Source organism: Myotis daubentonii, chromosome 6 (genome assembly GCF_963259705.1).
Source record: "Myotis daubentonii chromosome 6, mMyoDau2.1, whole genome shotgun sequence".
Lineage (NCBI taxonomy): Eukaryota > Metazoa > Chordata > Mammalia > Chiroptera > Vespertilionidae > Myotis > Myotis daubentonii.
The window spans coordinates 28,888,366-28,904,788 of NC_081845.1; the positions used below are offsets into that span (position 1 = coordinate 28,888,366).

The following is a 16,423-nucleotide window of genomic DNA, read 5'->3' on the forward strand; positions in this document are numbered from 1 at the left end:
CTATCCTTTCTGCTTTCCCAGGATAAAACTATCAGAAATTTTAATATTTTTCTAAAGAATACAACTTGAGAAAAATCGTATGGCATACAAATTGCTATTCAAAAGAGAACAGATGTTTGATAAAAGTATATCATAATTCACATGCCTGAGAACCTTAGCCTTTATTTCAACAAATACATAACTCATCCTAAAGAAATAAAAGGCAACTCCCTGGTTGCTGAGGAGCTGTTGGCCAGAATCCTGATGGCATCTCTGTCCTTTGGCAATGTCAGTGAACTTGTAGGATTGAATTATTGCTCTTAAGGTGCAGCACGTGCACATAGCTGCTCCTTATACAAGGGGTGAACATATCTCCGACTGTATATTTCCGTTAACTGTACAAAAGTATGTTACACTTTCAATTAGATCAGGCTTCTTCAATGTATAGGGAAGTTTACCTCTCCTAACAAGTTCATCCGGATCTAAAGTCTAGCCCAGGGGTGGGCAAACTTTTTGACTCGAGGGCCACAATGGGTTCTTAAACTGGACCGGAGGGCCGGAACAAAAGCATGGATGGAGTGTTTGTGTGAACTAATATAAATTCAAAGTAAACATCATTACATAAAAGGGTACGGTCTTTTTTTTTTTTTTTTTTTTTTAGTTTTATTCATTTCAAACGGGCCGGATCCGGCCCGCGGGCCGCAGTTTGCCCACGGCTGGTCTAGCCCCATACTAAGAGCTCAGTCTTCAACTTTCCTTTTCCAGGCATGAGAAACAACATTGATTAATAGTCTCAGGTGTCATCAGCCCATATTCTGTACACGTATGTGACAACATAATACAATGCAACATGTGGTTCTATCAGTGGAAACTGTGATGGCCAACACAGAAGGGCATTATCAGCCTGCTGAGATATAATGTTTGCTGTTAATTATTTTGATAACATTAAGATATCAGAGCAACAGAAATAACATATTTGTTCAGTGCATTGTTGTTTACAAAGCACTTTCCCGTAATATCTGTCACCTGATGTAATTCGTACAGTACTGGAAGGTAGGGGGTATATTCTCCATTTTACAGAGTGAGAAACAGGCTCACGGGATTCAGTGACTTTCCCAATATCAGTTTGAGTCTGACAGTGTAATATTTGCGATGTACCATATGTGGAAATAAAAAGGTACATTATTAGGGAAAGTTTCTAGGAAGTGAATATTTGCCTCCACTAAAAACAAAAACAAAAAACCTGTTAGTAAATATATGTTTAATGAATAAATGTAAATTTAATCTTTTTCCCTTATTCAGCAAAAGTCATTAAGGAAAATATATTTATTACTTTAATACTTTTGGTAAAGTAAGAATATTAAATCAAATTTTCCAACCCATGGCTAGAAGCCTCCTGAGAGTTAAGCTGCGTCATAATCACACATACAACACACATAGTGAATTGGCTCCAAGGCAATGGACCACCTTTATACCCAAACACCGAAATGACATTGTGTTGGCTGAGACATTACACACATCAAGGAAATAAATTACTCATCTTCTGGCATGGAATTTTGTGCCACAGAGAAGTAATTTTCTAAGGGGCACCTTGGTAGTATGAAAGGAGGATCCAGGAGGTTCTTAAACCTGAATGATCCCCAGCCCAGCAGCCAGCTGGCTATGTCGGTGAGACAACAGAACAAATGAGCTATTCGGAGATTTGGACTCAAGCTTGCTGGGAAGCTCAGAGGTCATCTAGACCTTTTCTGTCAAAAGTCAGTTATGTAGAGCATGGGACCTCTTTTGCCCAAATGCCTGATTTTATTAATTCTTGACTGATTTTCCCTTCAAATCTCCAGAACCACTTATCACTCATCATTATTACCCATTCTGATTCTATCCCACATCCCTGACATTACCTGTATCTGCAGTCTTCCCCTTCATTGTTTCTGGTTCTTTCTTATCCAGGGTAAAAAGAAGTCAGTTTAGGCCATTTGTCAGAATTTATTGATGGCAATCTTGCTGGAAGTGTCAATGGCCTTTAGTTGGTCAAGAACTCATTAGGAGATGAGGATTCTAGGTTTTGTTTTGTTATTCTTCACCAGATTTCTTGAAAGTGACCTTTTAGAGCAGCAAAAAAATGACAATCTGTGTTGCCCCAAATTTTGCTGTGTAGCATTCATTTTCATATCTAAGGGAAACAGTTTTTTAAAACTTTCAATAATCAGGCTAAAGATCTGAGAACATCCCGTTGGCCACTCATCTTACATCTGCCCCAGAAAGCCACATGTCTTTGCCAGAATCAACCAAAGCGAGTGAATTCTGGGTGGGAGCCAGATTCCCAGCTGAGATATTGAGGCTAAGATGCTCTTTTTTTTCCTAAATAAATACTAGTAGCTCTTATAGAGACAAAGGTGAAACAAGCCCATACAATCTACAGTGAATATAATGCCATTACTTACAAGTAGGCTTTTTCTCTCTCCAAATATGATACTGGAATGTGTCCTAAGGTAGGTGAAAGGAGGACGTATAAAAAGCAAATCCACTACTTGAGGTTTTTTAGAATGTTTGTGACTCCAAGTTTAGAGCACTCTCAGGTATCCAGTTGCCAGATTTGCGGACCCAGCCTTGGCCTGTGGCCTGCTTCTCTCAGAGGCTTTGAGGAAGTGGGTTCCTCACGTTCCCTCCCTAGGCAGGATTAATAGGCAGGCCCACCTTCTCACATACTTTGAACACCCTTCCTCCATCACAATTGAAAATATCATTTATTTTATGAGGAAATGGTAAAATTTACTAAGAATTAAGACATCTTGAATTCACATATTGCTCTAATTTTTGTTTGTAAGTGAGCAGATACTTCTGACTGACTAATGGAAGATGGAGGTAAAGGAAGAGAAGGCAGGGGTGAGGGTGGGATAAGCAGGTAAGGACTGGTCAGGAATCTGTTCAATTAAAGTAGGTTTAAACCTGGCAAGTGTTGCTCAGTTGGTTGGGTGTCATCCCATTCACCCTCACCAAGAGATCACTGGTTTGATTCAGATCAAGGCACAAGACTGGATTGTGGGCTCTATCCCCAGTAGGGGGCGTGCAGGTGACAGCCCATCAAGGTTGTGCTTTCACATTGAAGTTTCTTCTCCCTTCCTCTCTCCAAAAAATCAATAACTATTCTTTTGAAAAAGGTATTTAAAGTAGGTGTAAGTTTTTGTTTTTCTTCTTGTTCTAGCAGGAAGTCTGGGTTCCTATAGGTAAAATAAAGAATCCAGGCAGTTACTAAGCTTAAGAAACGATTTCTAAGGAACTTTGGCTTAGAGTCATCAGACTGGTGGTTTTTCAGGCTACCATTCACCAATAAAGGACCATTATGAACTCTGTTTTGTGAGATATAAAGGTTTCGTGGAACTAGTGCTAGCCTGTCAAGATGAAATAAGGACTTTAACTCTGAATTCAATCTTTGAGCCATTTTAACTTCCAAACTTTTATGGGCAATGTTCCCTCTGCCTGATCAGTTAGATAGCTGTAAGACACACGATGAAGAGCAAAGGCTGATTATTCTGGTCCCCAGTCACAGCTAAGAAGGCTAGACCAGCACATTTTTCCAGGTGTTATGAAGAGCCTCTGAGGTGCCATGTGGTTGATATGAAGATTCTTAAAGGGAAAATATTTGACAGAAAGGGAGCAGAGATGAGAGTGAGAAATCGGACATAGTCCCTTGGATGTCAACATACAACTCTTAATGATTTTAGTTCTGCTTCTGCACCCATATCTGTAAGTAGGGGGGAGGAAAAACCCTCAAAATTGAAGAGGGATAACCATCTGTTTTCTCACTTTGGCCTCCAAGGACCTTGGCTCAATGACTGACTATATTTTCTACTTTTCCTTCCTGAAGAGTTAGAATTTGCGTATATGTACTCTTCAGGATGGATACCTACCACATTTCCCACAGTGGAGCTCCAAAAGGATGTTTTGTCCTGAAAGAATTTGGCTATATTTATTGCCAGACTAACCTAAATTCAGGTGAAAGGGGCTGGTTATCACAAATGGTCAAACAACATATTATGAGAATTCTATTCTGATTTAAAATGGAAATGTGTCTCATGACAAAAGAATTTTCATACTACCTTGGAATTTAAGAATATATTCATTCCTAAGAATTCTAATTTCTTATGCCTGTTATCTAATTGTGTCGCACTGCATCACAATTCAGAGTGGGAGATGGAGATGAATTTAACTGACTTTTCTTCTATCACATAATTTTAGAGGTGATGTATCAGATTTAAATCTAATTTATGTACCAGTGTCTCTTTAAGTTCTTGGATGCCAATGTATTTCCAGGCAAATGTGGTTGCTTAAAAATAGGAATGTCATCTAATGCTATATAATTCATTATGATTTAAGACAGCAGTACACAATCTAAAGGGTGGTTTCATGAAGTTCGTTTTATCTTACATTTAACCTCCTCCGCTGTGAATATAGTACACATGAGATCCTCAAGTAAGTCACTTTTTAGTATCCCCGTAAGGCCAAAAGAACAAGTCTGAGAACAGATTTCCTCCAGAATGTACAACATTTATAAAAACTACTGAGTATTAAAGGAAGCAACTTCTAGCAAATTTCACCTTCTTCCCTCAACTGAAAGAAATCATTTGCTCAAAGCAGGGCCCTACATTGAGCAATGCCTGGATTAATGCCTAGGAAAGAATGCCCTCAACTGGAGTTTATAATCTTTTTTCAGCTCTAATACGTGATTTTGTTCAACAGTGTTTAAGAACACATGCTTACCTGTATTTTCAGCTGTGTGACAAAAATACTTTCAGGAACAAATTCTGCCCCAGCCAACAAACACAGGGTGCACCTGAGATGGAGAGGGCCCCCTCCTCCCCGCCACACAGCCTCCTTCATCTGTGACCTGTTGCGACCCTACCACAGGCCCCATGCTGCTGCTCTTTTTACTCTGAAACTGCCACCACCTCTTAAAAACTAAAAAGGATCTGTTAACCAATTCAAATTATTTATTTTGGTGATTCACACTACAAAGCATGTTTAGTTATTAAAGGGATTTTCTGTGTTAGCAAACCCCCGAGGGAATTGGGGGCTGTAGGTGTGGGAGGCTTGGAGAAAGCAGTCATTCAGTTAGGGTGTGACCTCCCCAAGAGCAGTTGGAGTGGCATAGTGGATGTGGGTTAAGAAGAGAAGAAATGAGAAACAGCAGAAGTTAACCATTTCAAGATATTGTATTGGGAAAGGGAATGGAGAAGTTGAAGCTGGGGGTTAAAGGAGAAATTACTGTTTGTTTTTAAAAGAGGGTTACTAGAATATGCTTGTAAGTAATGGGAATAACCAAGCATAGAGGAAGAAATTGGTGAAACAGTAAAGAGAGGTTAAAATGCAGAAGCAAATTCCTTGAAAAGTTAAAAGGTATTCGCTTCCAAAGCACAAATGATGCAGTTAGCTTTTGATAGGTACAAGGAGTGACCATAAATAAGAGGACTGTTTCACAATACAGAAATATTTCTGCATTAAAATGTTGAGAAACTAAAGCAGGTGAAGCCACATGAATTTGCTGACCTGCAAAAATACCATTTTTCTATGGCCCAAACTTACAATAATATGCATACATAAAATAGCTTAGAATACACAAATGGAAATAGGTGGTGAGAGGATGTTTTCTGTTTTTCACATTCTTTTCTAAATTTTGTGAAATATTTTCATATAATCTTAAAACAAATGTAAGAGACTTATTAAATATCTCATAAATTGAATATTGCTTTAAACTTTAGGTTATAAGGAATGCTGAACAGAACAGGCAAAGACAAAATCAGATACAAGTAACAATTCTGGTTTTATCTGAGCCTCGGTGTTCTTTACTAAAGGTTTACAACATCTACCACATACTTCAAGATCCCTCGGTATCTTTTCCTCTTAGCAGCTCAGATGTATAAAAAGTTTATGTATAAAAAGTTTAAATTAGAATGAATCTATGGGTTTCATAAGCTTTATCTTTAAAATGTGTCCATTGGCTTAAATGTTAATATTTTCTTTTGTCGCAGGCTTATTTATATTTATTTTCCACTGTGCTATGAAGGAGAACGTTCAGAAACAGTGGAGGCGGCATCTCTGCTGTGGTAGATTTCGGTTAGCAGACAACTCAGGTAAGGGGCAAGCTGATAACTGGTTTTTATGTCTAAGAGCAATAGTGGGAAATGTTTGTTATTGGGTCTTCCATTACCAGAGAAACCCAGTCCCAGTGGTAGCAAGTTGTAAAGGTGGGGTATGTGACGGTGCTTGGTTGGAGTCTTAGTATATTAAGAATTCAAGAGATCTGAGGCCTCTGGGCATGACCCTTCTATTTGGCAAAGGAGAATCATGAAATCCACACTGGTTAAGTGGGCTGCTCAAGGCTTCATGTCTAATTTAATAAGTCAAATGTCCAGAAGTTCCACTATGCCATTGTCACCTGTCCATATTTTTGAGGTTCTAATTTTACATGACTAGGCCAAGAGAATTTTTTCAATACTGTAAAATGAAATACCTAATACAAAGTATTACCTTTTTTTATTACCATCAGTGGTTACTTCTCACCCTTAAGATATTAAAGTAGGATTTCAAATAATATTTTACACAGGGTCAAAGTAAGAAACTTATCTACTTCTTTAGTTTAATGTTGTTTACATCTAGTGTTCTAAGTGTTACTTAAATAGTGTAGTGATGAGTCTTCAGACCATATTCCTTCTACAGCAGATTCATGGAGAGATGTCATTTCTTTCAGACTGGAGTAAGACAGCTACCAATACCATCAAGAAAAGTTCTGATAATCTAGGGAAATCGTTGTCCTCAAGCTCCATTGGTTCCAACTCAACCTATCTTACATCCAAATCGAAATGCAGCTCTACCACCTACTTCACAAGGAATAGTCACACAGGTGAGTCCTGGCCATGCAAAGGTGCTCTCTGATTCAGTTCTCGTCACGTTTTTACTGACAACATTGGCAACGTAGACAAAAATTTAATTGAAGACCTTATCCAGCACCTTTGTAGATGTTTGTCTTTTTATTTTTTTTAGATTTTATAACCTAAATTGAATCTATATAGCCATAATGTTATTGGCCAGCAGTTCTCAACCTGTGGGTCGTGACCCCTCTGGGTCGAAGGACCCTTTCACAGGGGTTGCCTAAGACCATCCGAAAACACATATATAATTACATATTGTTTTTGTGATTAATCACTATGCTTTAATTATGTTCAATTTGTGACAATGAAATTGGGGGTCACCACAACATGAGGAACTGTATTAAAGGGTCTCAGCATTAGGAAGGTTGAGAACCACTGTTATTGGCTCTGAATTTTACTGTGATTGCCTCCAATGCAAACTTAGCTTTCTTTTAAAAAATTATAGTTATCTTGTTTAACAGTTACTTGTTTTATTTTAAAATAGTATATAAAAATTGAGTTGAGATTATTTCAACATAATATTAAAGTTACTTGGCAAGCTTGCATGGGAACAGAAAGAAACACCATCCAGGATATATGTTACCTTTAGGATTTAAAACTTTAAACATTGAAAATGTGATTGGCAATTACTGTTTGAATCACTGATTAAACAAAAAAATTGTGAAAGAATAGAGAACATCATATTTGGGAAGGAATACAAGATGGTGAGAAATATTGTATCTTTGTTAATCTGGATATTCATAATATTTGCAATGATCACACATTCTAACACTAAGCATGAAATGAACAATCCTGAAGACAACATGGAAATAAAGATGATTTTGCAATATTGATAGCCAGTGACCAGTGGGATAAGGTGTAATCTTTTAATAATTTCAAAGGAAAATAGCAGAATTGCTACTTTTACATACTAATTAAACCTCAATCAATATTTAGCACCCAGCACTTTCCTAATTAAAGATGTGTCCAAAAGGATAATGCAAATAACCTTAATTTTGAATTTGTTTAGCTATTGAACAGAGGTGAATGGCACAGAGAAGATTCATCTTCGGCTGTTTGCAAATAGGGAGTGTGTTGTGTGATGTGTAAATGTTCACATTGCAAACCCTTGAATTTCAAATGATCCTTATGTACATTTGAATCCTTCCACCTGCCCCTGCTTGCGCCTCTGTCAGTGCCTCACCAGTGGAATAGCCACTGCCTGGGATTCAAGATAGCACCGTAGAAACATGTTTGAGTGTATAGAGAGTTTGTTAATTCCAAAATTAATTAAAGACCTGAGAACTTGGAACAGTTTAGGTGATTCTTGAAGTAAGGATGTTTAATAAAAACTATAAACCCCCTTCCAGAATAAGGTGCAGGCTTTGAGTTCTGTACACAAATAGCTTTGCCTAAAAATAAGAGGTCTGTGCTCCCCTGCTGTGTAATAAATAGGGATTATCTGAGATAGTCTAAAATAGATTATTCTACCTAATTGGTAGTTTTCTGGTACAAATTATCTTTTATTTATAATGAATGAGTGTTTCACTTAAGATATTCAACCTCAAAATTAGATACTCATTTTGCATCCCCCTCAAAAATGCAAATAATTTATATGTGATAAGCCAGTTATGAATGACTAGGAATTATAAATGATTATCTTACCCCTAACACAGCTGAGAATTGCTGGCCTCAAGAAATGCCACTATAAAAATGAGAGAGAAGATAACAAGGTAGATAATTTGGAACAGAGGGCATTTTGGAAGCATTAACGAAATACTTGAAAATATTAAGGATCATGGGGAAAACTCACTAAAAGATGAAAGGAAATGCAGAAATGAAGATAGATACCTAAGAAAAACTTTACTGTTTCAAAACATTGTGTATGTGTGTTTTTTTAAAGAATGTATTAATATTTTTCTGCTTGCCATAATAAAACTCTTGGCATTAAATGGGTTCTTGTCAACTGGCATAAGGATATAGTCAGCTATATAACATACTTCTATGATATAACACATTCTGGTCTCCCATCAACTGATGTACAAATGGCCTTCTGCTACCTAGCCAGTTCTCAGTGGGACTGCTGGTGTACTTGGGTCACTTGGAGTATTCAAGGAGTCACTGCATATCATCATGGATATCTAGTTGGTTTATTTCTTGGAATTGATCTAGAAATTCATATGTTTATGGTGTAGATAATGTCTTCTAAGAGCATTCCTTCAACAAAAGTGGATCATTCAGGTAAACCTTTATTATTTTTTTGAATGCATGATTTTTTTGCAAGGTAATAAGAGAATATTTGCATGAATTAAACTAAGACTCTTGCTGCACCAGCAAAATTGCTTGTTCCTTACAATACTTCTCAGCTAGCACAATGACATTCCTGCCCTGAGCTGAAATTTCTGAAATTTCAAGGGTTGTTTGCTGTGCTGGCTCTTGTCTGCATGGGGGTGTCTGCAAGCCGCTCCTTCTAGGAAATGTACCATGCTCTGGAGTTAGTAAATTTCATATCAAGTACAATAACAACAAAATAAAAGCAGTGCTTGAGAGGTTTGTGTTAGAAAGGTGTAAAGTGAAATTCTTTACTTTTTCATTGATCTGATGAATTACTGGAGTTGTCATGGTACATTCATAGAAGACATAAAATAGAAGTTGTCAATTCTTACCCTGCTTTTTGAGGATCTTATCTGCTTAAAACTTCAGCACAGGTCAAACAGTAGTTCATTTCCCTAGCCCCTGGTTTTCAAACTTGCAACTATAATCAAAATACATACTGCCCATATGTAATAATCTAACCAGAGGACTGATAACTGCATCTACAGGGTGGGACAGAAGAAGGTTTATAGGTGTTCAAATGGTAAATAACACAATGATTAATAAATAATACCAAAAATAAATTCTGTTTTGTGTATTCACAACTGTAAACTTACTTTTGCCCAACTCTGTTTTGATATACAGACCTTGTTTAGAATTTCTTTTATTAGAATATGAAAATCCAGAAAATTGGGTCACATATTGGGAATGGAGCTGGTTAAAATCTCTAAAAGCTACATGACCCTAGAAGTTACCAAAAAAGCAGACTGAATATACCCTTGAAGTTTTGTTTTAAAACATGAGGCAAAAAATTATTCATTATTGAAATGTAATTCAATAGAAAAATCCCCAACAGAAAACCAATGGCTAGTGAATGTATGAACTGAAGGAAAGCACAGAACCAATCAGCTTGCCCAGAGCTAAAAGTGGGAGGGCCTTTATACAATGAATGCCCTCAGCCTTTTTCTCACCAATCCTGGGGCATAATCATTCTGCCGTGCTTCCATCTGCCCGTTCTTTCCATAAACCATCCATTTTGCTCCCTTGAGTGTGGGATGAACACACCATTTCCAATTTTAGCCTTCTTTTTTTAAAATATATATAGCTTTTGTTCCAACACTAAGCAGTTGAACAATTTGAATTATTTCCAAAGACAATAGATATAACTCTGATGGATTTTACCAATTACTGAAGGATTTGTAATATTTTCTCACATACTGGGTCTAACTTACTCAAAATAAACAAAACAAAAAAATGGCAGGACCTTAGCATTCCAATTTTGAAGCCATGATTTCTAGAAGTGATTTTTCATGATAGAGCTTTTGCCTCTTCCACAGTGACTAGAAAACTACAACTGTAGGGAACTAGTATGTTGCAATGTAGATGGTCATATTTGCTCCTTCCTCAGTGTGAAATCTCTGGTTAATTTTAGGGTAGACTTTTTCTCCAAAGTGTGTTGGGAAAAGGAGCAAGGGAGATATATACAAGATATTCATAAGTTACGCACATGAAGACAGCCATATGTATTTGTAGATAATAGGGCTTAATTGAATTTCAAAACACTGAGCCAATTTTAGAAGCTTTTGTGTCTAGGACTTAATATTTAAATATATGGTATTGGGAGATTTAGAACAAAAATGTATTTAGCAGTCCTTTATTTCTATCCATTGTTCTCATATTGTTGTCAGCAATAACATAATTCTGAGATTAGCACAATTAATAAAAACATATACTTTAAATGTTTCTGATAAACAATTTTAATTTCTTTAATTTAAAAATAATTAATAAAACATTTTTTCTATATTCTAATCACTTTACAAGGCAACCATTGGAAAATGTGTTCAAAATATCCTTTTTATGTTTATTTTCATTGACTTTTATTCTCAAAGTTCCTTTAAATTATACTTTATAAAAAATTTTGCCCTGGCTGATGTGGCTCAGTTGGTTGGAGTGTCACCATGTATACTGAAAGGTTATTGGTTTGACTCTGGTCAGGGAAGATACCCAGGTTATGGGTTCAATCCTTGTGTGGCATGTATGGAAAGCAACCAATTGGTGTTCTCTCTCACATCAATGTCTTTCTCTCTCTCTTTCTCTCTCTTTACCTTCCTCTCTCTCTAAAAATCAATATACACATCTGCGTGTGAGAATTTTTTTATGAGAAATTTCATATATATAAAGTAGAGAGGATAGTATAATGAATCCCCTTCACCTACCCGCCTTCCCTCTCAGTATTATTTTGAAACATATCTTAGACATCATGTCATTTCTTCCATAAATATTTCAGCATCTTTTTATCCGTTTGTTATATAATCTGTCACTTTTTCTTTTGAGCCTTGCCACATTTTTTTCTTTGCAGCAATTTTCTGATTAGTCACCAGATCTTTGAAAAATACCACTACAGGAACATTTCTTAAAACAAACTCTAACACATATTACTAGAAGGCAAATTGACATTGACCTATCCATAGGAATGCACTTTGAAGGGGAAAAATGTGAATTTTCAGTGCCGCCTATTACCTAACCTGAGAACCAGAGTTTTATTTCCTTTCTATATTTTTTTAATGTATAAAATACAGTGTTCAGTGTGGTGGCCCTTAGGCATTTCACCAGCTCCTCTTGCCTAATTTCTTGTATCATTTCTTACAGACAATGCTTCCATGGACAAGTCCTCATCAAAACTGACCCATGCTGATGGAGAACAAACATCAATCATCCCTGTCCATCAGGTCATTGATAAGGTCAAGGGTTATTGCAATCCTCATTCAGATAACTTCTATAAAAACATTATCATGTCAGACACCTTCAGCCACAGCACAAAGTTTTAATGTCTTTAATATAAGAAAGAAATGTGATCGGCAAGCAGTGAACACTGTGACTAGCAGATGTAAATGTGCCGTTACCTAGGTAACTCGATATCTATGAGGAATGTATTTTGTTAAAAAGGCTTTTATGAAATTCAAAATTTGTCTTTTCAGTGTATTTCTTCCATGGGGAAGTTTCCATCATCACTAAAACTTCAGTACTGAGAGCAACAGTATTCAGTAGCCACAGGAAAAATGAATTTTTAAAATATAAAATTGAATTCCACTAATCAGAACTCAGGGGGAGACATTAAAATTAGAGGAGAAGGGAGAGGCTGAGCTAGGGACAAACCCTGGTTTAGAGTTCATTCACGCCCCACCCAATAGTTAGGTTTGGGTTTAGCCATTTGCTTCATTGAAATCTTTCTCAACAATCAAAGCATAATGATATTTCTAACTTTTGTGGATGCCTGCAACTCCTGAAATGTGCTAGTTTCTGTGAATGAAGTAGCATATATCCTCTTTTTTCATGAAAGTTCGACCATAGATACGAAAGAATGTCTGACCTGAAGAACAGATAGGAATTTTTTCTTATCATACCAATTGTTTAACCTTCAGGAACATAACATGCTTAAGAAAGAAAGAATTCACCAAATTTTGACCTAGTTAATACGAGGCCATGCAAATTTATACTATTTTACTTATCCTATTCAAGACACAAAGCTTAAGGATCATCATTAATTATCACTTAACCCCATACATTTGAATCAAGTTTAGCATTGGTGGTTCATTATTGTGAACCTCCCAGTAGTTATTGAAGAATGAGTCTCTTATACCTCTGCTTTGCTCCTCTACTGAATATTGAGCCCACAGGCTGTGGAAGGAATGAGAATTTCCATTAGGCACGCTGTGTGCCATAGTTTCTCCCTTTTAGGAAATATAATCATTGAGACTCTCGGGTCCTACCCTTGCTCTGCAGACTTTAAGACATTTGCAGTTGCACAAATGAAAAGCCTCTTACTTTCCCCTTTAAGAGTTTTGTTCCAAGGAATATAAACTAAGACAAATGGGTGACTTATCATAATCAAAATAATTTATAAACATGTGGGTCTACAATTGCTAGTCGAAAAACTATTTGTACATAAGTCTTCTGATTATAGGAGCCAGAGGAGGTCTGGTAAGATAGATGGTGTTATTTATGGATTAGGTTTCTGCCTACAAGCCATGCATAATATTAAGCAACTTACTTAACTTTCAAACTATTCTGAGTAATATGCTTACTAGTGAATGTTTAGGAGACCACATTTTATTTGTTCTTAAATGATGGATTTGTATCCAGTTTCTTACAGATTGGTCTCAGTACGTGCTGTACCCTTACATCTGCTCTGGGTTATCTGGGAAGTATCAGATTCTGGGAGGTGGCTATGTGTTGGGAAGTTGAGCCATTCTGAAGCCAATCTGTTTAAAGGCAGCAGGCAGAACTGAGCACCTGGGGGCCTTTCCCTCTGTGCAGAAAGCAGATAGCTCTCAGCCTGAGACTTAGCATCCAGACTGTGCAGCCACCAAGGGCCTCTCACCTTTTGCTGATCCTCAGTCATGAAGCTATTTGCCAGATTGAATGGATTATAAGACAACATGGGGGTGGATTTTATTACTGTTCCATTTCGAAGCAGGGTGGAACACTGTCCCGGGGGACATGAGCATTGCCCAGCTTTGCTTTCACAAGGGAGGGGTGTACATAGTAGGGAAGGATAGTAAATCTTCAAATCACAAAGATCCATTACAGTAGAGCCAGATCTTTCCCTGTAGGCATATATTAACAGGCTGCTTATTCTGGCAGAAATTATATATAGATAAAAATTAATCTTAAATAGTCACTGAATCTCCATATACTGTCCCCAAGCCTTAGAGATTCATGATAGATTTAATTAGCTCCCTACTGTGAGATTTCTACCCAAAGTGCGTATTGAGTTAACAGTGATTAAGAGTTAGCTGCAAAAATGACTTTGATTTCTACTCATATTTATCCAGATATGGGAAACCTTTTTATTCATATTTGACAACAATGTCAGCTCCATTTTAGAAATGTCCAGTAACCAGGTAAGGAAAAATGGAAGAAATAGCTGAATAGAGACATTTGCAAGTGGATTTAAAGACTGAGCCAAATTCTACCCTCGGTTCTAAGGATACAATTCTCCCCTTCACTTAACCCCCTCAGAACAGAATTACAGAAATTCAATTACAGGAATGTAATTCTGTGGAGCCAAAATTTAGTTTCAGCTCAGCTTTGAGACTAATATCAATTCAGACTCTGGGATTTTTTCTTCTTTATCCTTTAAAAAAAAACCTCCATTGTATTGAATCATAGTCTAGCATCCTGAGATATTTTGCCTTCTTGTCGCCATTACTTGCACTGTAATGCTTTTCTTTTTCACTGTTGTCATAGACTCTTTTGTACATGTTTATTTATTTATGTTTATAAATGTCAGCCTGTTTTGTATCTTAGCTTTATATTGCCTGGCTTTGTTATTTTAATTAACTTTCTATTGGAGAGACTGTATATATATTTTTTCTAAGTACCTTGTGAAATAGATTTCTGTTGCAGTATCTTTACTTATGATGCATTAAAAGTGACTGTGAGCGCAAATTGGAATTAGTAGTGAGAAGCTACTGTAGCTTCTGCCATTGTACTTATATGGAAATTTTTTTCAAATAAATACTTACGTTGTTTGTGTCCCAAATTATTCAATTCCTTTATGAGGGAATGTTTTTATTTCTAACTCTTAAATAGGAAAAGATTATTTGACAACTGGAAAACAACCAGTCTCTAATTAAGCTAGTCACACGGACTACTTGGCCAAGTCACTGAGAATGAATATGTTACCAAAATCCAGTTTACTCAGGATTAATGCATTTTGAAGTTCTTAGATTTTAAGATGACTGATGCAATGCCAAGCTCTGTGGAAGATTAAAAGTAAATCGTAGGTCTCTTTTTTGAGGAAGTCTTCAGCACCCCCAAAAGGGAACTGAGTCAGTAATATTATGTTAGGTCCTAGGATGTTTTCTCACCATTTATAGTTGCTATTTTCATTGTGGGAGGCTTAGAAAATGACAGGATTTTGCCAGCTCTAGCTTCATTTGCATGATTAGAACAGAACACCTGCACTTTCTTTTGCAGTGGTTATTTAGGATAACTCTTTCCTGCTTAGAGCCAAGGCCCAATTTGGCTTAAGCCAGTGGTTCTCAACCTTGGCTGCACATTAGAATCACCTGGGAATCTTTTAAAAATCCTGATGTCTGGGCCTCATCCTCCGGAAATTGTTTCTTTGTTATGGGAAGGGGCCACAACATTAGTAACAAAGAAACAGGATTTCCGGAGGGTGAGGCCCAGAAATCAGGATTTTTAAAAGATTCCCAGGTGATTCTAATGTGCAGCCAAGGTTGAGAACCACTGGCTTAAGCTGTGAGGTGCGTTCACTAGTCACTGTTAAACTAGGTCTTCTGAGCCAAAGTTCACAACTCCTGGCCAAGCCGTGTTAAGAAAACAGGCAAGTAGTTGCTTAAGATTCATCTGTGAGCAGGTTACTTCAGAAAGCTTGGAGCAGATGGGAACTACTTATTTGACTTGCAGGCTGACCCGTGTTTAGAGTATTTTAACATTTGAAAAAAATTGGGCTTTTTTTGAGTTTTGGAAGCACATCTGTATTTTCAGTTGAGTAACATTCTACTTTTCTCATATAAAAGAGTTGAATATCTCTCCCTCCTCCCCTACAACTTTCCTCTTTCTCTCACTTTTTTCCTCTGTTTCTCCCTTCACCCACCCACCCCCTCTTCATTTCAAGGAAGAATACTTAAAGTAAATTTCCCTTTTCTGCTTCCCTAGAGAAAAATAGGAATAACCGTGAAATATTGAAATGTTTGCATTTATATTCTATGGCCTGTCAAAAAATAGGGTGGGGGGGAAATGACATGTTTTATTACCACTGGCAATAATTTAAAATAAGTAATTTGGACCTGATAGAACAAAAATCTGTAAACACGTTTGGGTGCCCTATACTTCTTTTCTATCTCTTATAATTTTCACCACAATTTTATTGTGGGCGGTTGTTATGCCCATCTTCCATTTGGTAAAAGTGGTGATTAAAGGCGGTAAGTAACCTACCTGTGGCCACAGAGAATGTTTGAGGAGGATGCAAACCTAAGTCCATCGGACTTCGTGTTCACTCTTCTGTGTCAGAACCGAGTGGCCCCCTTCAGAGAACATGCAGCCTGTGAGGGAAGGTAATTCAAGGACAGGATCAGTGTCGTACGATTTTGATAAAAGCTTCTAGAACTTCAGAGAAAAGCTCAGAACTAGCAAAACATTAGTGAGGATTTGGTCTCTGAAGTCTTGATTGGTGCTGTTAGGCCTCTGCTGGG

General features: G+C 37.0%; 1 protein-coding gene across 8 annotated transcripts in view; it reads left to right on the top strand.

The window, feature by feature from the left end:
• Nucleotides 1-14,745, top strand: part of ADGRG6 (adhesion G protein-coupled receptor G6) — a 137,868-nt gene extending 123,123 nt beyond the window's left edge. For 5 of the 8 annotated variants that reach the window (XM_059700518.1, XM_059700519.1, XM_059700522.1 and 2 more), the window contains 3 exons: nt 6,009-6,110; nt 6,728-6,880; nt 11,850-14,745. In XM_059700518.1, coding sequence (XP_059556501.1) covers nt 6,009-6,110; nt 6,728-6,880; nt 11,850-12,028 — 434 coding nt within the window. In that variant the 3' untranslated portion in view covers nt 12,029-14,745. Of the gene's footprint in view, nt 1-6,008; nt 6,111-6,727; nt 6,881-9,082; nt 9,129-11,849 lie in introns of all 8 variants that reach the window. The other 3 variants (XM_059700523.1, XM_059700524.1, XM_059700525.1) reach the window with 1 other exon arrangement.
• The last annotated feature ends 1,678 nt before the right edge of the window (nt 14,746-16,423 follow it).